At 39.1% G+C, this 25,298-nt stretch overlaps 1 protein-coding gene across 9 annotated transcripts in view; it reads left to right on the top strand.

The window, feature by feature from the left end:
• The window catches only part of MEIS2 (Meis homeobox 2), a 201,833-nt gene that overhangs the window by 42,907 nt on the left and 133,628 nt on the right, over window positions 1–25,298 (top strand). For all 9 annotated transcript variants that reach the window (XM_074327925.2, XM_074327923.2, XM_088797131.1 and 6 more), the window contains one exon: window positions 18,186–18,331. In XM_074327925.2, coding sequence (XP_074184026.1) covers window positions 18,186–18,331 — 146 coding nt within the window. The remainder of the gene's footprint in view (window positions 1–18,185; window positions 18,332–25,298) is intronic.

Below are 25,298 nucleotides of genomic sequence, written 5' to 3'. Positions count from 1 at the left end.
TACCATTCCTGGAAATGTCTCATTAACTTCTGAAAATCTGCGAGCATGATATTTTGGGCTACTGTAACACACCTCTTGGCAGTCACAGAAGGCAGTTTGGTTAATTCCTCATAATATCCATTTTTATTCTCAACATGAAGAAAGACTCTCTATAGAAAATTGATGCAGTTTGCTCTGCTAATTTTCATGCTCATTCCAATTAATTTAACATGACCCAGATTTTCTTCCTCAGGCTCATCCTGACTAATTAGTAAAGCAACACCTAGAACAAGTTATGTTTAATAACATTGAGGAACACTAGTTGTGAGTGATTTTGATGCTAATAAAGATATTCACTGATGGGACAGATATTTTATGTCAATTACAGTATGTAATTTAGAAGTCCCAATGTGCTGGTTGGTGTATGGAAAGGCTAGCAAATCACTCTGGGAGATAATAGTGTTTTTAAGACTTCGGCAGCACCTAAATAACCACTGGGACCAATTACTTTATTTATTTATTTATTTATTTATTTATTTATTTATTTATTTATTTATTTATTGTTGTACAGCCAGCAGGATTGTTAACTGATTCCATGGTAATGAAAGGGGTGGAGTTGTTACGTTACAAACCTGAACCATATTTACTGGGCCCCAACGTTCAGTACTTACTGAACCTTAGCGAGGGAGGAGAGGAATAACAATCCTGAGCATCAGAAAGCAGCGTTTGTTCAAGAGGAAGGAGTGGTTTCTCCACTTCTGTGGTTGGAGTTCTTTTATCATACTTTTGTCAGTGAGATGAATCAATTTTAACTCTTACAACAAGGTTAAAGGTGGTGGTGGCATTGGCAGCAGTGGAAGGTATCCAAAGTCGCGTCATGTCTAGAATGGGAGCGGTTGAGAGCTCTCTTCTGTCTTACAAAGAAGACAGGTAAAGAAGGTAAGGCTCCAGGGATGGGAAAAAAAAAAACAAAAACAAACAAAAAAGCCCACAGAGAAGAATTATGATATATTACTTTTTATCAAACATTTCTTCAGTGCCTACTATGTGCCGGGCACTGTTCTGTGTGCTGGGAGTACAGAGTGATATGACGGACCTCGTCCTGTCCTCATGACGCTTATAATCATGGTAAAATGTAAATTTCCTATGATCTTAATAGGCCACAGAAATTTTAGCTTACTGAATGATTCAATAGGGTATAGAAATGTTATGAAGTTTTATGAGGATGGAAAATTCTGGATAGATGGGCGCTGAAGTCTCGGGGATAACCGTCCTGGGAAGCAGTGTCATGTAGTGTTTTTAGGGAGTGGATGTGAACCCTGTCTCTGCCTCTTAGTACTCCGTTGACTTTGGGCAAATTGCTCAATCTCTCTAAGCCTCAGTTTCTTTATGTGTAAAAGGAAAATCAACCCTGATAGGATACTGAGAATTAAATGAAGTAATCCATATAAAGTGCTTATGAGAGTGGCTGGAAGGGTGTAAGTGCTCAATAAATATTGGTTGTTTTTTGTTTGTTTGTTTGTTTTTTAATTAATGTTGCTGTTGTTATTATGGAAACATTTAGAGGGAAAATTTCTCCAGAGGCATATGATAGAATATACTCAAACCATTTCTCAATGTTAATTATTATTGTTGAAGTTTGAAATTAGAATTGACAAGAATAACTCCTTTTTCTAAGTAGTATGAACAGGCTTTTTGCTACATCTCTATGTAAAAACGTAGCAGTCTCCTATCTCCTAATTGTTGGTAATTTTTTTTATGTGTAAAGTTTTGGCTTCTCATAGGTCAGGGCTTCTGTTATTAGTATTTATTTACACTTTACCTTTTTATCTACTCAATATGGAAATAATTGAAGGGCTTTATAAGAGTGAGGTTAGACATATTGCTAAAAACAAGCAGAATGAAAAATAGAAAAAGCAAAAGAAACAATTACATTATGATGGATAGAAAAGCTGAAACTATTGCTTTATGAAATTGCCATTTTGGTAGGTTAAAAATGGTCAAATATTAGCAATTTCAGATGGTTCAACCTAATAATATTCACAGACCATAAGTAATGGAAAGTGCTTCAGGCAAGGCAATGAGTTAGCAAAATGTTAACGTACTTGCTTTATCTGTTAAATGAGGATAATAGTATATGACGCTTACACTTTGTTGTGGTGACCAGGAGTTGGAAAAAAAACTATTTGAAAGCTGAAATCACTATGTAAATGTAAGATATTTTAACCCAGGATCTCATATTTTTTTTTTTTTTTTTTTTTTATTAATTAGTTTCAGGCAGGATCTCATATTTTTAAGTCTAGGACACAAGTCTCACAACAGTCAGGTAATTATTTTCCTATAATTTTTTGACTGATGTCAACTTCACTTTCCAACAGAATAATACATCAACTATAAGAGAAACTAGGCGTTTTGGTGGGAATTGTATAGATGTAAAATATATTTTCAATATGGCATAATCCTCTAATTTATACAGTTCTTTTCACATTTCTGGTCATTTAAATAATACACCACTTTTGGGAATTTCTAATATGCTTTAGAATCTTTGAATTTTAACATAAAGTAAGACTCAAGATATAAATAGTTGAGGAAGTCATTACCAATTTTAGTAGATTTGCATGATATAAGTTGGACAGTTATCATTTAGCTCTGCTAAGATCCTCTGTTAGGAATAGTTTTACAATTATGAAATGAAGTTGGCCACCTCTTCCGTGATTACTGACTGGTGGTAGAAATTGTGTTGTACTGGGTCAGCAGCGAATTCCTCACTCAAATGGTGTCGAGTCAGCTGGTTTTTAATTTGTTATCTTCTCAAGAGTGCATTCACCGACTTTATCACTGAGAAGAATGACTCCCTAGCCTAGTGTGATCAAGATCCGGAAATTCGCTGCATCAGCATATTAAGGTTGGACTGCTGTTTGATTGGTGGCTCTAAGATCTGATCTAACAGCAAAGATGTCAGTTCTCTCATAGGCTGGTTTGCACTGGTATATGAATAAACCTACTGAGAGAACAAACCATTTCCTTTTTCTCCTGGGAGATGGTTGAACAACTTTTCCTCTCAAACAAAGACCTTTACAGTTCCCGTTTTTATCAGCTAACAGAGCCTGAATAAAGTTTATGATGGTTCTCCTTGAGTTGAGTTGTCTGTCTTTCTGATAGACTATGGGGGTGTGCAATGGCAAACTAATAATTTTGTGGCTTTCAGCTCCTTGTCTTTCTAGAATTAGATGGATGACAATCAGGTGTGAGGTTTATTACATAGTGGCAAATGTGGCCTTTTGCTTTGTGCCATTTTTGAAGTCTGAGGAAAACATTATTTTTCTTAACCAAATGTGTTTTTCAGCCAGTGGTGACTCTGTTTTCATTGTTTCCCATGTGAATGAGTCATTAAAAATAAATGAAAGGAGGAAGGAAAAAGTAAGAATGATATGAAACTCACTCTTACTGACTATCTGATACCAGCCAAATATCACACATCTCAAAATTCAGATGAATCACTTGGCCATGATCAGGCCTTAATAAATACCATTTACCCAGGTTCAAAGGCAGAAGGCACTGTTTTCCCCCACATTCTACTCCTTTAAAATATGAATTCCACTTCATGTAGAAGTATAGGCTGTGTGGTGCAGTTGAGCTCAGAGGTGAGAGTTGAAGATCCAGCTTTGTTATTGACTAGCCACACGACTTCAGAGAAGTTTCTTAACCCTGTGTGGCTTTACTTTCTGAAGATATTAATAGTAATTAAAATATCAAACTCTGAACTGTCCTGCAGATGAGATACCTCTTGTATAGTAGCTGGCACATTCTAGGTGCTCCACAAATGTTAGTTCCTTTCCATATTCATATGATAGGTTCAGGGATTCGCTGAAGACATGGAACTGGCTGGCGAGGGGTAATATTAATTCTGTAGTTCCCATTTTTAACCTTAAGGGTGTTCAAAGTCTTTCATGGGTGGCGTCATTTTCCTCTGAAATCGACTAAGCTCTCCAGTGTAAGACCCTTTTTAAGATTAGGAGGAATGGGTTAATACTGAATTACCCAAAAGAGTTTTTTAAAGATAGCTTATGAAGAATTATTTCTATTACTTTTTTTTAGTATTGGTACTTTTTTGGCAACTTGAATAGGTCTTTTAATAATATTTCTCATAATGGGATTTGGCCAATGGAGAAAAGTATTTTTCAGTAAAATCTGCAAAGTGTGTTCTGACCATCCAGGTTGCGTCTTCCTAAGTCAACAGGTTTATAAGTATCATGTTGGGCTTCTCTCTACAGCATCTTTCAAATGCTGCTCTAAATCATTTCATCCTTATAGACCGTCACTGGGATAACTGAGAATCTGCACTCGCGCTCCCTGTATTGTATGCTGTGCTTTCCATTAAAACCTGTTTAATGCTAAATAACAGGTTTATGGAGATTTACTTTTGATCTCCTTAGCATTATTTTTATGAACTTTATTGAGGTATAATTTTCATCCCCAAATTTCACCCACTTAAAGTATACAATTTAATGAGTTTTGACAGTTGTATACACTCATGTGACCAGCACGATAATCTAGATAGTATACATTTCCATCAGCACCCAAAAGTTTCCTCGTACTCCATTTTAGTCCATCTCTCCCTCTGTACCTGTCTTCAAGCAACCATTGATGTGCTTTTGGTCATTATACATTAGTTTGCATTTTCTAGAATTTAATATATTTGGAATCATTCATTGTGCAGTTATTTCGTGTTTGACCTTTTCATTTAGCGTAATGACGGAGATGTAACATGTTGCATTCATCAGTACTTCGTTCTTTTCTAATACTGAGTAGTATTTCTGTGTATGGATATACCACATTTTGTTTATCCTTTCACATTAGTTCATTTTAAGAAAGGAAATAACTGACATGTATTGATGCACCTTTGCTGTGTCAGATGCTGTGTGAAGCTAGATGTCCTATATAAAGTTCCTAAGCTTGTTAGTAAGTGTAAAGCGCTGGTACAGGTAGCGATTTAACAAATAATAGCTGTTACACTTATTGTTTCATTTAATTCTCACAATTAACGTATTGGGTATGTATAATTCTTCCCATTTCATAGATGAGGAAACTGAGGTTCAGACTGTTAATCTCTTGACTGAGGTCACACTCAACCAGTGAGAAATAGATCTGGGTATTCAGTACAAGATCTGTTTTATCCAACAGCTCATGCTTCTTCCATTACATCATCATTTTCCCCCAAGGGTATGTGCACTTATGTGGGGAGGGGGCGGAGGTACAGAGTGGAGGGCCAAGGAGTAAGTCAGAAGTGACCCTCCACTTTATAAAGTAGTACATCTGCTCAAAGAAATAAAGTCAGAAATTTAAAAAAAGAAGGGTGAACCAAGCATGTAGGGCACTCTTCAAAAATAGGACACCTCTGTTGTTAATTGTCTCTTTTAATCAAGATGTTTCTTCTAAACAGTTTATCTTACAAGTTGATGTTGTTGAAATTTATGAAACGTCAATGCTATGGCCAGTTTTTAACTCTAAGAGATCAAATTCCAGATAGCTTCTGTTTCCAAGTTTTAGATATAAACCCTAAAAAATAAAGCACATTCCAAGGAATATGAGAGTCATCCATTCATTCATTCAATAGAAGATGAGGTACATACTGTATCCATATATTATTCATTTCTAAGAATGACATAAAAAAATGTAGTTCCTGACTTGAAGAAGCTTATGTAGAAGAAATGTAAAAGAAATGTAGGAGTGGTGTGTGTGTGTGTGTGTGTGTGTGTGTGTGTGTGTGTGTGTGCGTGCGCGCGCCTGTGTGTACATCTCTGGAGTTACTCTGGTTGTTGAAGTAAGCCTTGAAAGGGTAACTTATTTGGGCTAGGCTTTTGCTATAATGCAATGCAAATGAGAGTGAAGAAAGATTAATTTCAGTATTAAGGTCAATTTACTTTTTATTAATGCATATCTTTGTAATATATATCGTATAGAATTCATCTCAAATGTTTTTGAGTACATGTGTTTTTTGTTTGTTTGTTTTGTTTTTTGGGTTTTTTTTTTATATGGAGTGGTTTGAGATGACATTAGTAAGTGGCCTTGAATTCACATTGTTTTGAAGCAATTCAGAAAAGATTATGGATATCTTCAACTTGAGCTATTGGGCTTTGATATTTCTTCCAGCATGCTTTTTTGTATAAGGAGGCCAAAATGTGTTCATTTAACAAATGTATAACAGCTTTATTGAGATATAATTCACATACTATATAATTCACCCATTTAAAGTGTACAATTTGATGGTTTTCAGTATATTTACAGAGTTGTGCAGCCATCACTATGATGAAGTTTAGAAATTTTCATCACCCCAAAAGAAACTCGGCATCCACTAGCAGTCATTCTCCATTTAAAGTAAACTTTCAAAGGGCCCCTGTGTCTGTAGTTCTTTAGTACATAAGCTATATAAAGAAAATCAATTTATGCTAACTTAGATTATTCTTATTAAACAGTCATATTATTTGTTTCCCTTAGGCCAATTACATATACTTTGTGGATATCCATTTGCATTACATTACAAAAACATACCTGCTTGTTCTCAAATCATATAGTAGATTTATTTAAGACATTGTAATAAGTAGAATACCAAAATGCACAGTAGCTACTGTTTAAATGTTATTAATATTTTTTATAAATTTCTTAAACAAAAACCCAGAGTTTTATTAGGAAACTCTGTTGTGTGAAAATATTCTTTAAAAAAATGTACAAAATATAATTTTCTAATAATTAACAAACATGCTCCGATTCTGACATGTTAATAGTTTAAAAAGTATTCACCCAAAACCAGTTATCAACTTCATAGGTACTACTGTTCTTTTTTCTGTATGTAGCTGTGCCTAGCTTCCTGAAAATTTCCCAGAGGGAATGTTGGTAGATATCTCAATCTAGTTGTTCTAGTAAGTAAGCATTATTATTATTATTATTAGTGAGATGGCTATCTTTTCACTAAAGACAAAGGATTTCTTTTTGCGTTATTTAACAGGGTCAGTTGCAAAATTACACTTTTATTAAAACATTCTATTGTTTTCATTTAACAATTAAAAGAGCAGAAGAAATATTTAGTCTCTTTGTTTTTGCTGTCCTGCTATGGGAAATAGTATCTGCTGATACAAATTCACAGAGAAATACCATATTAAGAGTTCAAAGTGATCAAATGTTTGCTATTATAAAAATGCTCTGTCCCTATTTTTGTTTTAGAGAGTAAATATGATAATGAAGTAAAGATCCTAAAAATGGAATGAAATAATTTTTCCTACAGATAGAACTTTGCTTTTTAGTTTATTCTTCCTAACAAATTTTATTATTAGTTGATATTTAATGTTTCATTAAATATAAAAGTATGCTAAAAGAGACAATAAGATAGAAAATCTCGTAGTTAATGACGAAATGAGAATATAACCGGAGTATACTGAACATACAGGTTTGATGTAGTTAATACATTCTTCAAAGCAGACTAATTGTATTCTAATTTTAGTACAAAATGTTAAAGATACATTTTATGTAAAAGGAATTTTGTAGGAAATTCTTTTTGCAAATATAAAGGCCATATCTTTCCTTGAAAGACCTGTTGATTCAGAGATGTTAGCCAGCTATCTTGACTAAAACACTTTACAATGCTAAAAATAGTCCACTTCAGTTAAATATGGATATTTTAAAAAAGAAAATCCCAGTTAGACTGCAACAGAAGGACATTTTGTGTGACAATATTTTGCATGATTAAAAATTTAAACAGAATAACAGCTATTTATATTTACAGTTACATGAGAGTAATTACTAAAGCAGACAAAATACTTAGAGCATAATTTAATAATGTTTTCCTCTAGCAAAGGTGCCAAAATTGTTATTTGCATAATTTTCACAATTTGTACAGCAACATAGCTAAGTGAAATTGAGAAGACATCTCTCCCCAGCCACCTTTTTTCTTTTGTAGGAGATGTGGGGAAGAGACTCATATATCATAACTCATTTTTGTGTAATTTTGCATAAAAATCGTGACACTTGTGTCAAACCATTAGGTGAAAGAGATGTGTTCCATTCATACTTTCTCTTTTAGGGTCGGTCTTTCAATGGCTAGCCTCAGCCCAACTTCAAGGCTCCTAATTATAACATTTACTGGTTCAAAGATTAACCCTCTGAGAGAGGCATTCTGGGCTGTTGGTAACTTGATCAGCTTGGTCTTCTCTCGGTCTCTCTCTCTCTCTCTCTCTCTCTCTCTCTCTCTCTCTCTCTCTCTCTCTCTCTCTCTCTCTCTCGTTCTTTGTATCTCAGGAGGGAGATGATGGTATCTGGCACATTCCTAGGATGACTTGAAGATAGCAGCCTTCTGTGTTTAGGGCTGAAAGATTGTGAACTCTGTTAGCTGAAATGCCACTCTGGGGAGGTGAACAGAACATTAAAAAAGCTTTAGCTGTAGATAGTGTAGTGCAAGTAGAGTCAAATTTGAGAGCTGGGACTTGAGTGGACATTTGTCCCTGCTTTCTGCCTTAATAAAATCTGAGTGTTAACTGTGGAAAAGGGCATTGGAGAGATCACTAAAAATGAATCATTAGAGTGCCCAGAAGAGCTTTATTATGATGTACTGTGAATAACTTCAGGACCTACTCTGTACTTTTATATGTGCTTATCAGGTAACTGAGTAACAAGTACATTCTTTTATCCTCCACCACGGAGATTAAGCAATCTGCTGAATTATAATGGCAAAGGAATATACTATTCTGCTGGCTCCAGTCAGTATCCTTTAGAGAATTCTGTGGGAGGCTAGAAGAGTAGTTATCCTTTCTTGAAATATTTAAAAATTTTCAAGTAAAATATATATCTCAAACGAGAGTAACCAACTTAAGTGAACCGTAGGCTAAGAGTATTGGAAGCTTTCGTTCATTTCTGCTGTAAAGGATTAGAGGGTTCCAGTCAATAAACAAAGCCATTTTATGGCTCCTGACGGGTAAATTCAGGGGACTGATTTGGTCAAGGACCAGTATGAGGATGTTTCTGTTCAACAGTTAACAGGATTCAACATGATATGGAAAATACAGGCGTGCAAAACTATACTACGACACTCGCGTTGCCAGCTTAAGCCTAAAACACAGCCACATTTACATATGTGTCCATCTGTCTGTTTTTACACTTTATTTTTCCAACCAGTGGGTGAAGTGGTTTTCATCCAAGCTGCAGTCTGAATTTTTTTTTCACCCACCACTTTTCATTATATTATATAGCTGCATATTTTAAGTGCATGTTATTTATCTCTGGACACACAGTTGCACAGCCTTGGCTGGGTTCTCATTTTTTCTTCTGGAAGGTGAGCTCATCTTCCCAGGCCTCCGCGTTGCAGCTGCCTGCACCAGCCAGGTTGCCTGGGGATCACTCAGTTAGGGTACAGTTTGCTGCCTTCGCCAGGTTGTAGAAATCCTTCGACGCAGGCCAGGGTGAAGCTGCCGGGGCCACAATCCAGGGTGAGCCGGTGAGAATGGAAGTGCTTTCGGTCTCTTCAGTGGAGAGCCTGCATAAATCCTGTGTAAATAGAGGGAGGATAACAAAGAATGAGCCCCTGCAGCTCTGAGCATTTGGAGCCATTTGGGGCTGAATTTGCTAAATGCTGCTTATACCGCCTGAAAAGTTGAAGAGAAAGGAGCATAAAATCCCCTCTTTTTTTCCCTTTCTGCTTCTACCCCGGGGGGAGGGTGTTCAGGACCAGGGAAGCCCGAGGTAAGCCGATGAAGACTTGTTTTTTCAGTGCTCTTTTGAGTGTGAAAAAGGTGGCCTGGGTCACTGTCCTCTCTTTAATGTCGGAAAACCCACACAGTTAGTAAATGTTGCATGTAAACGAAAGCATTTCATCTCTTCTGCTTCCCTCCATGCTAGTGGGCCATGAACTAGTCACTTGAAAAATCACAGAAAAATTTCACTTTAACGTGTCCAGACAGTTAAGCACAGCAGGAGAGTAAAAGAGATCAGTAATTAGCAGGTCTCACTGCTGGCCCCGCACCCCACCTCTCGCCCTTCACCCTCCCCACATTTCTGGGTCTGCAGCTTCCCCCTCCCCCAACCTGATCTGATGTGAAAGAAAGGTAAATTGCAAGTGGAAAAAGATTTACTTTGAGGATGGTTCTTGGAAAGCAAGTTTTGCAAGGCTGTCATCTAAAACAGAACTAGGCAAAGGCTGCAGTAGGTGCTGCTGCTTCATGGTGTGTGTGGTTTTTTTTTGTTTTGTTTTGTGTTTTTTTTTTGGTTGTTTTTTTTTGCATCTCATTTGAAACCCTGATGCAGATTTCTCGGTAGGATATCCTAAATTAAACTCCTGGAAGGTAGTCCCTGAAAGAAAATATCTTTTGACTCTTATTGCATTTTAATCCTTTTCAAAGTACTATATTAAAAGAAAAAAAAGCATAATGAAATAATGGCAGAAAATGAGCTCACAAAGAACTGTGTGTTGCCGTTCCATAGCTGCATAATACTTCATTTTTTCAAAAGATTTTTTGTGAAAATATAGCTAGCATACAATATTATGTTTCAGGGGTACAGCATCGTTGCTCAACATTTGTAGACCTAAATAAGTGATCACCATTATAAGTCCAGCAGCCATCTGATAAAATTATTAACTATATTCCCTATGCCGTACATTCTGATACTTCATTTTTAACTGGAATCTTCTCAGTGATCTGAACAGCTTGGGCAATGGGTAGCCCACTCTCCCCAGCACTCTCTCTCCCACATTGGAATAGGACAGGTTTGAGATGGAGTACCATTTTCATAAACAATATATGACACGTGTCTCAGGCGTGTAAGGACCATTTTTGAGGAGGGCTATGCACCTATGCGAACAGTAAAACACTGGGCATGATACACCCAGTGCCTACAGGGCAGGGAGAGGGGAGTGTGGGAGCCCAAGGCTTGGTTATTAGAACAGGTTACCAGAATCAGGTAACGTCCTTCAGGGACACTTTCTTCAAAGTAGGTTACATTCCCACAGGACTCTAATAATATGTCTAAAGGCTCTCACTACCAGTTTGTCCATTCCACTAACATTTGAATATTTACTCTGTGTCAAGCCTTGGGAATCAGAAATGAATAAGACACACCTCCTGCCTTGAAAAAGCTGGACAGACAAAGTAGTAAACAGATAAATTGCAAACCAGAAGAGTAAATATAACAAAGGCGAGGACAAACCGCTGAAGAAGTAGAAAGCATAGTATAGTACTAACTTTGTTAAGGGGACTGGGGAATGTTTTACAAAGGAGGTCCCTTTTCCACTGGGTTTTGAAGGTTGAATAGGAGTTTGCCTGGGCAAAGAAGAATGAATTGGGAAGGAGGGAAAGAAAAAACATGAAGATAAAGGGCATTCCAGGCCAAGGAGAAAGGGCTAACTACATGGAATCTTGAAAGATCCCTTGCTTCAGAAAAGTCTTTAAAATTCAACAGATGCTCTCATTTCAAAGTTGTATTTAATTTGAACTTTAGATCCACAGGGAACAATAATGATTCTATATAATTAATGGATATACCTGTTTGTATAAAAATATGTATCTGCTTGTTTCTTGGTTCATATTTATTGTGAAATATGCTGTCACTCACTATCTCTTTGGGGTGTAAATATGAATATACAAGGCCTCATTCTTGAGGTTTGTTTCTTGAGCACTGAGGACTAATCCAGAGTCTAGCTTCACTCTTCACAGCTTGTCCTCCCAACAGTTTAAGGGAGAAAATAGAGGATGTGAACTTGGTTTTTGAAGGATAACCACCATTCTGCCACTAACTGTTTGACAAGTTAATTTCTTTGAGTCTCAGTTTTTTTATCTGTAAAATGCAATTGATAACAATAGTTATTTCCTTCATTTATTGTGAAGATTAAATGAGGATTGGAACATTTCAGGTACCTAATGAAAGTTACTTGTAATAATAGTGATAATTAAAGTGATAAAAGCATTGATGAAGAACAGGACCCTGTATTCTAGAGATAGCGATATGGTATAGAAAGGGAACCACTCTATTTAACATGAAATAAAAACATTTCAAAAACTCTGTAATTAGTGTATGTATATGTATGCATATGTATATATGGCTACAGGTAAAAATATGCAGTTCATGTACAAATATATTTGTACACTGTTGTACAAATTGGTGAGTTATTTGAAAAAGATACAGTTTAATTTATATACAACCAGGTTTATAATCACATATATCAATATCTATGTATTCATGAATATACCTAATTCCTGGAAATAGAGTGTTTGGAAGATTTTGTGTGTGTGTGTGTGAAGTTAGTGAATTTACATTGTACAAACTGAAAATGATAATGAATATAGTGAATTTTTATTTATCAAAAAAGAGAGGAGAAAATAGCTATGTTCTTCCAGATGAGATATTGTTTAAAGCATGTATTTTCTATGAATGTATTTAACTATTAAACGTGATCCAAAACTTGGGGAAGTGAGGATTAAATAACGTACCACCAACTTATCCAAAAGAAGTACAAATGCTATTAACCCAAATACATATTCATTTGTCCTAATTATTTCTCTGAAAATACAGGACTGAGAGATCGGTTTTAGATGTTTGTTATTTGAGAGTGTACCAAAATGTCATAGAAACCGTATTCTATTTTTGAAAAAGGGACTTTGAGGCAGGGGCAATATAACACTTTAACTGCAGTTGTGTGAAGTATTTAATAGCACTGCACAGGGATGGCATCAAAGCCCGTGAGATACTGACTCTATGGACAGTACATTCTCAAATATTTGTAGCATCTCTGGGCTCTGAAAGTCGTTCTGGTACTGTCCATATAAGGGTCCCCACTTGGACCACAATAAATCCATTATAAAAACCCCAAATCGTGAAGACTCTTGCCCGAACATATCTAAATCCCTCAGGCACTGGCTTACTTTGGGGAGAAAACTGCACATTTCTCTTTGAACCTGCATTAGTCCATCCAGCTCTAGCTCAGTCCCAACCCGGGGCCCTAGATCTAAACTCTCTTCTGCACTTCACCTATCAGATCAAGCCTTGCTTAGATCAGTCTCTGATAACAGGATTCAAATAAGGTAATGCTTTGGAAAGTAAACGATAACTTACAACATTAATGTGAGAATACCAATGGTAGTAACACTGGACTTGAAATTGCCTAGACTCCAGTTGATCCTTGATCACATGTAGCTGTGGAATCTTGGGCAAGGATTTAACTTCCTGGCCTCAGTTTCTTCACTGCTAAATGTCTGAGTTGTTTGTTTGTTTGTTTTGTGGGGGTGGGAAGGGGGAGCAGATAGAAGAAGATGGACTAGGGTCTTCTTGGTTGTTGCATTATATTTCCGACAGAGCAAGAAGGCCATATCCCAGTGGGGTTGAACTCATCATAGCACATCCTCACCGTTTGCATCATTGCTTTATTCTGAGCCAAGCAGTTAATGACTACCCTATGGACAGAGTTTTGGCTAGCTGGAATAAAACTATATGCCAATGAAAGGAAGTGGCGTCCTTTGGCCTGGGTAGTTTTTATGACCAAGAATTTTATGGATTGAGAATCGCTGCTTTAGAATCATCTGAGGATCCTCTCATAATATGCCCTTATCTTTCCTTGATTCACTGGCTGCACAGCTACGGATATGGATTTTGCCTCCACCTGGAAACCCTGCTCTGAGCATAGTGTGCTCAGCTGTGGAAGGGATGTATGACTTCCTCCAGAGCGTGGGTGTAAATCCAGCCGGAGATGCTCCCCACATCCCGCCGAGTGTTAACATGGGAGGAATACCTAGAGATTCGATGCAGGCCTTCAGACAACCTCCCCCAGGATGGCAGGCTGCGGGGAGCCTCTGTGCTCTACAGCAGTGCTTCTCAAACTTGAGTGGGCCTCAGATTCACCTGGGGTGCTTGGTGACCCTCAGATTGTTAAAGCCCGCTCCCGGAGATTCAGGTTCAGTAGGTCTGGGACAGGTCCAAGCATTTGCATTTCTCACAGTGTCTTCGTCAGTGGTCCCCATTTTGAGGGTCGATATTCTGCAGCTTCTTTCTTCCTGTTTAACCCTCACCAGCAGGAGATTAGGATGGGCCTCGTTCTGTTGGCCAGGACATGTGATTAAGGCCCAAGCCAGCCTGCAGGTGGTCACCGTGACCACTAACACTAGTCCTGAGAGGAAAATAGAATTTTAACCGAGGTTGCATCTTATTTCAAATCATCTAGGTTAGTGGCTTCCAAAAGGCAGTTTAAGAACCAGTGCTGGGCTGATTGCACAAGCAAACCCAAGAAACGTGTTAAAATTACAAATTCCTTGTCCATGCCCCAGGATATTTTGATTTCAGTAAGTCTGGGATGAGGCTTGGGGACCTGTGATTTAAACAATCTCCCCGATGACTTAATCCACTTCAAAGTTATCTGTCCCCGGGCCTTGAATATTTCTCCCCGTGGTCAGAAACTGTGTGTTCTGGTACTACACGGCTATTTGGAGTGTCTTTGCCCAAAAGTTAGACTGTGCCGTGAGTACAGGGATTAGCAACCTTTTAAAAGAAGTATGCCCAGTATTTCTCTATTTGGCTTTTCATCATCAGAGGGGGCAACACTGGTGGAATGGCCTGTGGACCATCCCCTCAGAAAGGCCCTAATGGGCACCGAGTTCTTTGAAGAAGCACCGTTCCTGGCATGTTTAGAAGTGACTCTGTATACAAGGACAACCCATCCAGCCCCTTGGGTACTGTAATGAATGTGCTTCCTCCAGTTTGGGATTATCAAAAAGCGGGCAAGCCCTTGAAGAAGCCCAGTGTTAAGTTCAGTCATTCACTCAGCCAACAATCACTGGGTGTCTGCTCTGGGCCAGACATGGAGGTATGCTCTCAGGAGAAAAAGATAAACCAGAAACAGTTCCTGTCCTCAGGGATTCCGCACTTTGGAATCGTGACTTCAGATGCTGAGATGTACGCTGTTACCTCCTATACCCCGCTTGGTACATGCATTTGTCCTGGCATACACACCCTTTTTCTGCACAAAAACTCTTTTGGCACAGGGGCCAAGGATTGCCAGCTATCTTACATAGACAGACACACACGCAGCCTGAAAGCAAGAAAACAATACCCACTTTCAGAGTTACTAACTCTGGCGTCGTTGGCACAATTTTATTTTAGGTTGCAGACCACACAGTTGCCTTTTAAAATTTTTCTTTATGCTGTTGTCAGTCCTCTCTGCTGGAGTTGGTTCACAACCCACTGAAGGAAAAGGCAGTGGTATTTATTGTGTATTTGGAGAGGGGAATTCCTCTTTATAGAGGTATGAACACTAATATTAATTTAACAATCTAATGTCTAGTATCTAGTTATTATAAAAATAGGCACATTTTCCTTTACAATTATTTGTTACAGTGGATCCCAATTGAAATAGTTTATATTTATATAAAATGGAGTGCTTGATATTAAAATTCATATTTTGCTCCTGTCTCCTCCAGTTTGTCAGTCATCAGAGGATGCTCAATCTAGCTCTATTTTTTTCCTTGAGCTAAATATAGTGAATCATATAGTTTGAAGGTGTTACTAGCTCTCTTTGCTTTTAAGCAAGAGAAAATGCTCTGTGGAAATGCTCCCCCTCGTTTTTTAAGGTCATTGATTGGGTTTAAAAGGCAAATACCTTTTTTTGTTGAACTTTCTTCATTTCAGCCATTAACCTTTGAAAATAAGTATATTCAAAAATCTATCAAAAAAAAGCTAAATGAGATTTTAACAAAATCCTGACAATTTCAGCTTAAACATATACACAGAAACCATATGTGCTTAGAAAGAAATATATACACACAGGCATTGTTTACAGCATGTGTTTTTATATTTGGAAGACATTGAAGGAAGAGCCATTCCATACATACATTATCTGAAATGTACATCCAGATAGCCCACATAGATTTTCCATTAAGGGACGAAGATATCTTTATCCATAGTAGGTAGACAGACTGACTGACTTCAAACTTGCACTTGCAGTGTGGATTTTTTTTTCCTCATCTCCGGGTACTGCTTTTCAAAATCGCCTCGGGCTACAGAACAGCACCTCAGATCCCCAAGGCCCACTGCCTGGCTCCTAATAGCCACTCTCCATCTGTGTCACATGAACAGCTGATGAGATCGCTCCAGTGTCTGTATTTCGGAGAGCACATCCACCCAGGTTAAAATGCTAGGGTTGCCAAGGAGCAGTCAGAAGCCATTAGTGTGGGTGAGAATTTGCCTTGCAGCAGTTGCTTGCCGTGGTGGAAAGCGTTTGCGTGTGTCCCTGCTCAAGCTTGTGTGTGTGTGTGTGTGTGTGTGTGTGTGTGTATGTGTGTGTGTGTCCTTATGCACGCGGCCCCTCGGTGTACATGGGCGTGCAGGGAACCTAGACACATGAAGAGTAGCCTCCATATATCCAGTATTCAAAAGTCAAATGCCTTTTGTTTCCCTGTACTCTGATTAGTTCTTTGACTATTTGGGGTCCCTTTGACTCACTCTTTTTTTTTTTTTTTTTATCATAACAGACGGCAAAGAAAAAGAGAACAGCAACTTCGGGGTCATGCTCTAGTGTTTGGGCAGATGGAAGGGAGCTGCTTTGCCTTGGGGCAGGGTGGTTGTAATGAAGTGGCCTGTCAGTCTGTAAATAGTGAGGGTCATCTCTTCCATGTGATGGAGGGTATCGCATTGCAGTGAAAATGGAAATGTCAATAAAATTAATCTGCCAGCTCTTTGCTGTGGCTTTTCTGCTTCTCTGGTCAAAGAAGGTTGAGGGTTTTTTTTCAGAGAGAAAGGAAAAGAACAGGTACAGGGGAGCCCACACAGCAGACCCTGAAGTTGGGAGGCAGGGGCCCCAGGGGCAGGATGGCATGGTACGGCCCAGTGCGAGAGGAGGGAGCTTGTCTGGGAATGAACCGTGCATCTGTGGCATTCCCCAGGAAGCTGCGGAGCGGCGAGCTCAGGCTGCATTGAGCACAGAGTTTATTGTTTTAGGCTTTCTTGGACAAGGTTTTTACTTAGCATGGGATTTATGGCATTTACTGCTAATGAATGTCTATTCTTAAATTACAAAAAAGCCCATCTCAGCGCAATTCCCAGATGTCCTTCCAGGACCCTGGCTTCTTAAACACCAGCGGGGAGCATAAACTCTCCACTTCTCTGTTTTCCTCTTTCGTGTGGTTCCAGGCTAATGATGTGCAAGGAAAACACAGCCATCTATAAAGCCCCAGTGCTGTCCCCGTATTCTTCATTTATTTTGCATTTGATTATGCCACAAGTCGGATCTTGTTTCTTTCCTTTTTTTAAAGTTATTAGTTCAAATATTAATGTAGGGATGTGGCATATATTGCTGCTCTTGATTGATGCCTTCCCAAAAACAGGAAGACGTGCTCGTATGAATTTTAAGAAAGTAGGGGTCCTGCAATGCCTTGCCAGAAGAGTTTTTCAGATACATAATTTAGATGCCCTCCAGGCAGGCTTTCAAGGCATTTTTGCTGGAGGGCAAGAAAAAATAACTATGACTGTTAAAAGTAAATGATTTTTGCTAATGCACAATTAATGCCAGAGAAAAGCACAGAAGAGAAAGATGTTGATAGAAACTTCTGATTAAGTGAGCACCCTACCTTGATGTGTATCTTTTTTTTTTTTTTTTAATGATAATGATCAGTGGTGCAGAGAGCTAAAAGTTTTCATGTCATGCAAATGCTGAGTGCAGGGTCATCTGAGGAGTGTGCGAATGTGTGTGCTTAGGAGGTGACAGTTCTAGGAGGGGCAGAGCAGGCAGTGTGTTATGTGCAATGAACAGTGACACAGTTACTGTCACCTATGCAGGCAGCCTAGAATATATAGACTACAGAACATTTAACTTGATTACCCTACAGTATGTGTTCGCTCTGGGCACGGGGATGCATTTTCACCGAATGGGTTTTCTGATGGCGGTTTTCCCACATTGGATTCCATAATTGACAAAGAGCTACTGCACTGTGTCAAGCGCACAATTATAATTGAATTAATGATATGGGCGAGTGTGAGACACACAAAATTAACATTTGAAGAGGCCTGGTTTAATTTTGTCTTTTACATATTTGTATCTCCAATTATACTTTAATGAAAGAGAATATACCCGCTTAATGGATTTCTTTCAACAAGCTGAGCTGAACTCATCATTAGCTGCACAGTGTTGTTGGCCCCCTTTCTGTGTTGTCTCTAATGTCTTGTCTTTTTTTTTTTCCTACTAGGGGATGGTTTAGACAACAGTGTAGCATCACCTGGCACAGGTGACGACGATGACCCCGACAAGGACAAAAAACGCCAGAAGAAAAGAGGCATTTTCCCCAAAGTAGCAACAAACATCATGAGAGCGTGGCTCTTCCAGCATCTCACAGTAAGTCAAGATGAAAGAGAAAAAACAAGTGTTGTTGTCTGGCCTTCTCCCAGCACGTGATATGGGTTCACACAGGTTTCTTAAAATACAGTGCCGATGTTCCCTTTCTGGAAGCAGTTAAGGTTTCATCAACTCGAGCCATCCATAGGGCGCCCTCTAGAACAGAGCAGATTTTTGTTTTCATAGGCCAGGCATGGACCTTATCCCAAATGGTCCAGGACCCTAAACAGTACATATAAAAATAAATTTGTTATTTATGCTAAAAGGTCTGAGAGTGGCTTCAGATAATGCAACTGCAACTGAGGGAAATGGTTGTAAGGAGCTTGTGAATCCATCAGCATTGTGATCATATGCTTAATGAAAGCCATCTCCTCGAGGAGGAGAAAGATGCACTTTACCACATACATGTATGTCCCAGCTCACAGTGTCAAGTGCAACTGTAATCGCTGAAGCCGCTTGCAAACATGTCATGTGTATGACAAACGCAGAAGGGTTATAGGTGTTATAACGCCTTTGTTTGTAAGGTGGAGACTAAAGATTCTTCTTTAGCTGTTCAAGTCCATTATCTTATAAACTAACCCTCTTCACTTCTGGGAAAAGATCAACTATGTGCAACAGTTTTTAAGTAACAATTTATCTTTATCCTCCTGTTTGCAATTGGTTTTATGTGGGTTTTATGTGTCGGTATATACTGTTGACTCTAAGACTCTCGTGACAAAAAAATTACAATATATTTTTTACAGAGGAACTAGGCACTTTTATCTTTTACTGTTCATTTGGCAATTCTGGAAAAATGGTGAAGATTTCAGAGGCTGTTTCTTGCTATAATATTGTTTTCAGGCCACTCTATTTAGGCTAATGCTTAAAAATAGAGTAGCGCATTGAAGGCTGAAGGTCTTTGATTATCCATGTTGCGTGTTGCCATGCTGAATGACATTAGTTACAGTGTCATGAGTCTACGACAAGGTTCCACTTTTATTTATGGTGGTGGCTGCTGGTCTGCTCTTCTAGCAGAGCTGCAAAGGGCAAGGGGCGGAGTGGTGGTGGGGAGGGCAAAGTGATAGATTCACATTCCTAAATCGGCCATTTTGATGTAAGGACATTAGTAGCAAACTAAGGTGTATCGATCTGGCCCGTGGTGTCAGGATTAGCGGGGAGAACCAACGAGGCTGCCGTGGCAGTGGTTATTCTTGCCTTGCAGCTATGGCCATTCCAAAGGTCAGGGCCCTGCACTGCCTCGGCTCAGAGGAATTAGACAGAACATGCGGTCTCTGGGCTGATTACTTAACCAAAGACAAAATAATGAGTCCTAAGCAAATACTGACTAATTGAAAGGGCTGTAAATCCATTACATATTGGTCAGGGATAATCAGGAGTATTTAATCACTTTTATCTATTCAGGAGCACTGAAGCTGCAACAGCACAACCCTGAACCTTGCCATGTGGTTATTATTCTCATCATTATCAAAATTACTTCACAGCTGTTCTTTGCTACATCACCTCAGCTGGAGATTTACTAACCTGTAAAATGTTTTTAATTTGGAAGTCGAGTGAGTGTGAGGGGAGGGGTTTCTCATTTTTTAACTGAAGGTTTGTTTGGTTAGAGTAGCAACTAACAGAGGCTGAGTAGCGGCCTGCGGATGGAGGGCAGGCAAGCCGCTTTCTCCCAGGAGCTTACCTGTTCACTTTCCTCCCTCTGCCTTCCTTCACGCTCCACCTTCCTTGGCCCAAAATAAAGACTTCAACAATTGCTTTCTAAGCAAACAGCTCCCTCACTCATAAAAACCAACCAGCATCACAAAACAACAGAACCTCAAAAATTCAGCTGCTCTGTTTACAAATGAGGAAACTGAGTCCCAGAAAGGGAAGTGATTAGCTCAAGGTCAGGCTTTGACCAGGACCCAGGCTTTCCTTTTCCCCAAATCTATGCTTTTCCCACCACTTTAGGATGACTGCTAACATCATTATCACCTTTAACAGTTGCATATAAATCTCACAACCTCTGCCATCAACACAGTCAGCGTCAAAGGTGGGGGCATGTGGAAGAGCAAAGGGCTGTTTTCTTGTCTTGAAAGCTTCCTGCTCCTCCAGCCTTTCCAAATACAGAAGACTTTCTCTGCACCTCTCTCTTCAAGCCAATGTTCTCCTTTCACGACTTGTGTTCTGTGATTTGAATTTTCCGTGGAAGTGCCCAGAGCCCTTGCTGGATGTCCTGCCTTGTCCTGTCCCTGTCCTGGAAGGAACTCACTCTGCGCCGTGGCCACTGGCAAAGAATTGTGAGTGGCCAGTGTTTCCTGGTCGCTCGTTGTGGCTGTGCTGTGTAGGATGCTACTATACCCACCCTGCGAGTGCATTTCTCGAGTTAAATATGTACAAGGCTGTGTGCAGGAGTCTCTGTCCACCTGAAAATTTTAATGAATGCCTGTCCTTGGAGTGGGGAGAGGAGCTCAAATATTCAGAGCCGGGGAGTCCAGGAAACCAGCATTTCAAGTTCAGTTTTCCTCTGTTGGGGCTGAACCTCAGTTAAGTCCCTTAAGTTCGCTGGACCGTCCATTTCCACATTTTTCAAACGAGGGGTACAGGTTGCAGGATTTACACATTGCAGGCTTCCTTCCCATTCTCACAGGTTTTGGTTCTGCTTAGGAACATTTAGTCAGAGCCCTGCTCTGTCCCAGCCTCTGGTCATCCTTTTTTCTCAGTCCCCCTTTCTTTTTGCTTTCCACTCAGTGCTTTATTTTTCTCCTCCCACGACCTTCTTTCACAACATGGCCCTTTCATTACTTTCTTCCACTGGCTTTGTCTCCCAGTCTTTCTCTCTTCTCCTCTCCCCTGCCTTTTCTGCACCTCCCTTGTATCTGAAGGAAATTTTCCTTGGCTTTCTCTTTGAAAGAATTTCTCTCTGCATCCAGACTTCTCCCCAACTGACGAGAAGAGGTTCAGTAACTTTGATGAGGATGGTCCTGTAAAACTTTTACTTTCTAATCTTTAATGAGCTGAAAGATTTACTTGGCTATAATTCTGAGCTCAGAAACCAAGAATATAGAGACCCCTAACTAGAGACATGTTAATTTAGACTTCTTTTCTTATGTGCTCCAATAGGCATGAGGAAGTCCTTGGAAATAGAGATGGCCTACTATGTTTTTTCTGTCTTTTAATTAATTTCAACTTTCAAAGTGAAATGTTGGCTGTAGCTCACGGAAAATAGATGTAGACTAAATTATTATTTCATGTAAATTTCTTTACAAGTGTATGATTCAGTGTGCATTCCTCCATTATTAGTCTCTTTAACATTATTTCAAACTGGTTTGCTCGCTTTTGTGCAGTATGACCTGTTCTTGCACTACAATAATCCTGATGTACCCTTTTTTTATTTCTGTTTTAAAAAGAAACTAATTGAATTATCTCATTATTTTAATTTGTTAAGCAAATGTATTTTGCATCTCAGGATGTGTTCTTAAAGAAGGGGGCTGCTAAGGCTTTGCCCCCTGAATGGGCCATTGGCCCATTTTGACATTCATGCATTCATTAACTAGCAGAACATAAAAGAACTCTGGTTGTATTTTTTTTTTTTTTTTCCAAACACCAAACCAGCATGGAGCAACTTTTTCCAATAAGCCACAGGGGTCTCTCTACATATGTTCTCAACTGCAAGCTATTGTCACCTATTCTGAATACCTCAAAAGGCCCAGAGAAAAAAGAACCCCACCTCAACAAAGGCCAACTGTAGCAATTGTTAAGTCTTAGTCTCAATATGACAAAAATCATTAACCTTCAGTTTTCTTGGAAGAACAAGTTTCACTACAATTGTAACAGTTCAAATTCCTATGCACCACCAGCTTTAGGGGAAAAGGTAATATACTTGCAGCTTATTGATTATATTGAAGAAAATGTTTAAACCAAATTCAGAGTAGCATTTAAAAAAACAAACTACTTGATGAATTAAGGAATTTTTGCACTTTGAATTTCCTTAATCTGAAGCTAAATAATTAGTTTCTGGTTTCTAACTAGCAATTTCCAAAATGTCTTTTTAAAATTCCCTTAAAAAAACTCATAAGAAATATATATGTTTCTTATATATATAAAAACTCTTGAAGAAATATATATGTTACGTATTTCTAAGTTCAGCTACTGAAAATTTTGTATGTGCTATTATCCCCTCTCTCTTGGTTGATGGCTGTGCCTGGCTCTCAGACTAAGAAATCTAGTGAAGATCAAAGAAAGAATCTGTTAGAAATGTATGTGCTTTTGCTGGAAAGTACCCAATGGAAAAAAAAAAAAAATCTTAGGGAAATCCTAGGGAAGTATATTCCTTTCACTAACACATGGAGATTACGATATCATAAAAGTAAGCCTGCCATTACAACTGTTTTTATTTGACTTCAAAGATAGTTAAAGAAAGAAACAGCAAGAAATAATACCCAGGCTAACGGTTTATTCATAACCCTGAAAAACTCCTCCATGGCAAGAAGCCTTTCGTGTGCTCAATTAGGCTCTCAGGCACCTCCACTTGCCACCTTCAAGAGCTCCCCTAGTTGTGCTGCAAAGAATATGTTTAATCATGGAATGAAAACAGGAAGTGCTCACACACAAAGACACCACTTGCTCATACCAGTCTCTGACTAAAGGTTTTCTTATTTGAAAACATAGGGATCAAGCTCACACTTAGGGGATGTCGGACTTCTTTTAAAGATATGTGTACAGAATCAGAAGCAAATTTAAAGTGATATAATATCATGCAGCCTTCTTGAAACTGCAGGTTCTAAACACTCTGCCTTTTGTTCATGGCAAAATGCTTTGTCCTCTCTATCTCTGGTGGTGAGGGAGAGGGATGGAGCCGGCCTCTCAGGTGTTGGCCTATTAGAGTTTCATTCCTGGCCTAGTAGAGTTTGCTTTATGGGATTTTGTGAAGGTCTCTGTTTGGCAATAAAAATGGGTGTTAAAGTATACCGTCCTGCAGAAACATTGCATCCAAGTTATGAGTAAATAGAGTTCCATGTTACATTAGAGAAACATATCTCTTCTCCATTGAGTTTTATTGTAATGTATGTGTATATAGACGAGAGAGAAAAAGAGAGAGAGAGAGATTGTCTGACTTAGACTACAACCTTTTAGACTGACAGACTATTTTGCCATCTAACTAGTTCTCTTTATCTTGTGTAGATCCAGATGGCTTTTCCCCCCCCTTAAATGATGTGCTATAGTGTCACAGTTAAGAATACAGGGCCTGGAATCTACAAAACAAGTAGATTTTTTATCTTGAGCAGTTACTCTCTCTACACCTCATTTTCCGTATCTGTAGAATGGGGAAAATTCTAGAACCAACCTAATAGGGTTGTTGCAGGGATTAAATGAGATAATGTAAAGCATTAAGCCCATGCCTGGCTCTTACAATAAGTGCATAATGTAAAGTAACTATAATCCGTATTTTAATCTAGTCGAATGGCTAGCAGGAGGCCTTGACAAGTGGAACTGGGCAACTGAAGTTACTGCTGACTTTCCTGGGACTGTGTGAGTTGGGGAGACCAGGATTTGCCAGTCAAGTCCCAAATGTTCCTCAGCAGGAGAGAACATAGAGCCAGGTAACATTTGATGGCTGCCCCATGGTGCTAGGTGACAGCATCAGAGAGTCCTGGTGCTGATGGAAAGCCAGAACATCCCAGTCAGCCTTCTGGGATGGGGTGGAAGGTAAAGAAGAAACTGGTCACAGAATAATTCAGAATGCCTCAGCTGGGCCTACGTTTGGTAGAGAATGCTCCCTTTCACCTTAAGAGGTGTGAATAGAATCTGGAGTCTTCAGCTTCTCAGAGTGGTAAAGTCTAGGCTCTCTGAGAGATGGCACAATATGGCCTTTTTTTTTTTTTTTTTAAGAGGGGGTCACTGAATATGAAATTAGAAAATGTAGTTTTGAGCTCTGTAATCTGGGGGTACGCTATTCAACCTCTGAGCCTATTTCCTTACATAAAAAATGAAAAGAGTAAATATGTCCCCTACTTAGCTGGCTGGGTTGCTGTGTGGCTCAGATGATGTAGTCAGTTTGTGTATTGTAATGTGCTGCACAAATATCGAATATTTTAGTTTGTGGTTGGTGTGCTTGGGTTTCCAGCTGCTTGTGGCCTCTAATAACTCATGACATCACCAAGGGTGAGAGAGAGTGCTGCCCTCCTTGTTCATCTCAACCCCAAATTCTCCACTTGTCCATTCCCACAAGGATATCCACGGAAACACTGTGACCTTTTCTATCCTTCGACATCCTTTAAAGGGCCTTGAATAGTTAATCGAATCAGTGTTTCCTGGAAATTCATTATTTCTACTTGGAAACGGGTGCCTTCCTGATTCTGAGAGTGGTCTACTTAATACTAATCACTACAGGCCAAATTAATACCAAATATAAAATGTTGTTGGCCTAACTTGGACAGTGAGAGAAGACCGTTCTCACAGTCAGAGATACAGATGTGCCCTGAATACACGTGGGGCTCAAGGGCTGAGAAATACTTTTGTGGAAATGAATCTCCAGAACACCCAGCTGAAAAACACCAGCAGAGAGAGCTTCCCACAAGCAGCAGAGTGAGGCCACCCCTAGCCATAGCCTTTGCATTGTTTTTCCTCTTGCCAGGAGAAAACATCTGTGAATTATTTGAATGGAACCTTACACTGGAGATCATCTGAATTGGTGTCATCTCTGTTTAATTTCAGGAAATGATGTCACAATGCATTAAATAACAGTGCTGGGTAATTTATTTTCCTGTGGACATGCTGTCCTAAGCATTCTTCTTCTCTTGCCATGTTTCCAATTAACTGTAAGCTTGAGTGTTCTCCCTATTTCATAATGATTTTGAGGGGTGGGGGTGGGAGATTGGGGTGTGAAGAGTGATAATTTCAGAGGTTGCCGAGGTTCAGAGCTAATGGCACATCCATCATGTCCTGATTGGGACAGGAGGGCACTGAACATTGGGGCTGTGATCACCAG

Source organism: Rhinolophus sinicus, chromosome 3 (genome assembly GCF_057876585.1).
Source record: "Rhinolophus sinicus isolate RSI-liver-muscle chromosome 3, RSI-T2T, whole genome shotgun sequence".
In the NCBI taxonomy this organism is placed as follows: Eukaryota; Metazoa; Chordata; class Mammalia; order Chiroptera; family Rhinolophidae; genus Rhinolophus; species Rhinolophus sinicus.
This window is presented reverse-complemented; position numbering and strand designations above follow the sequence as displayed.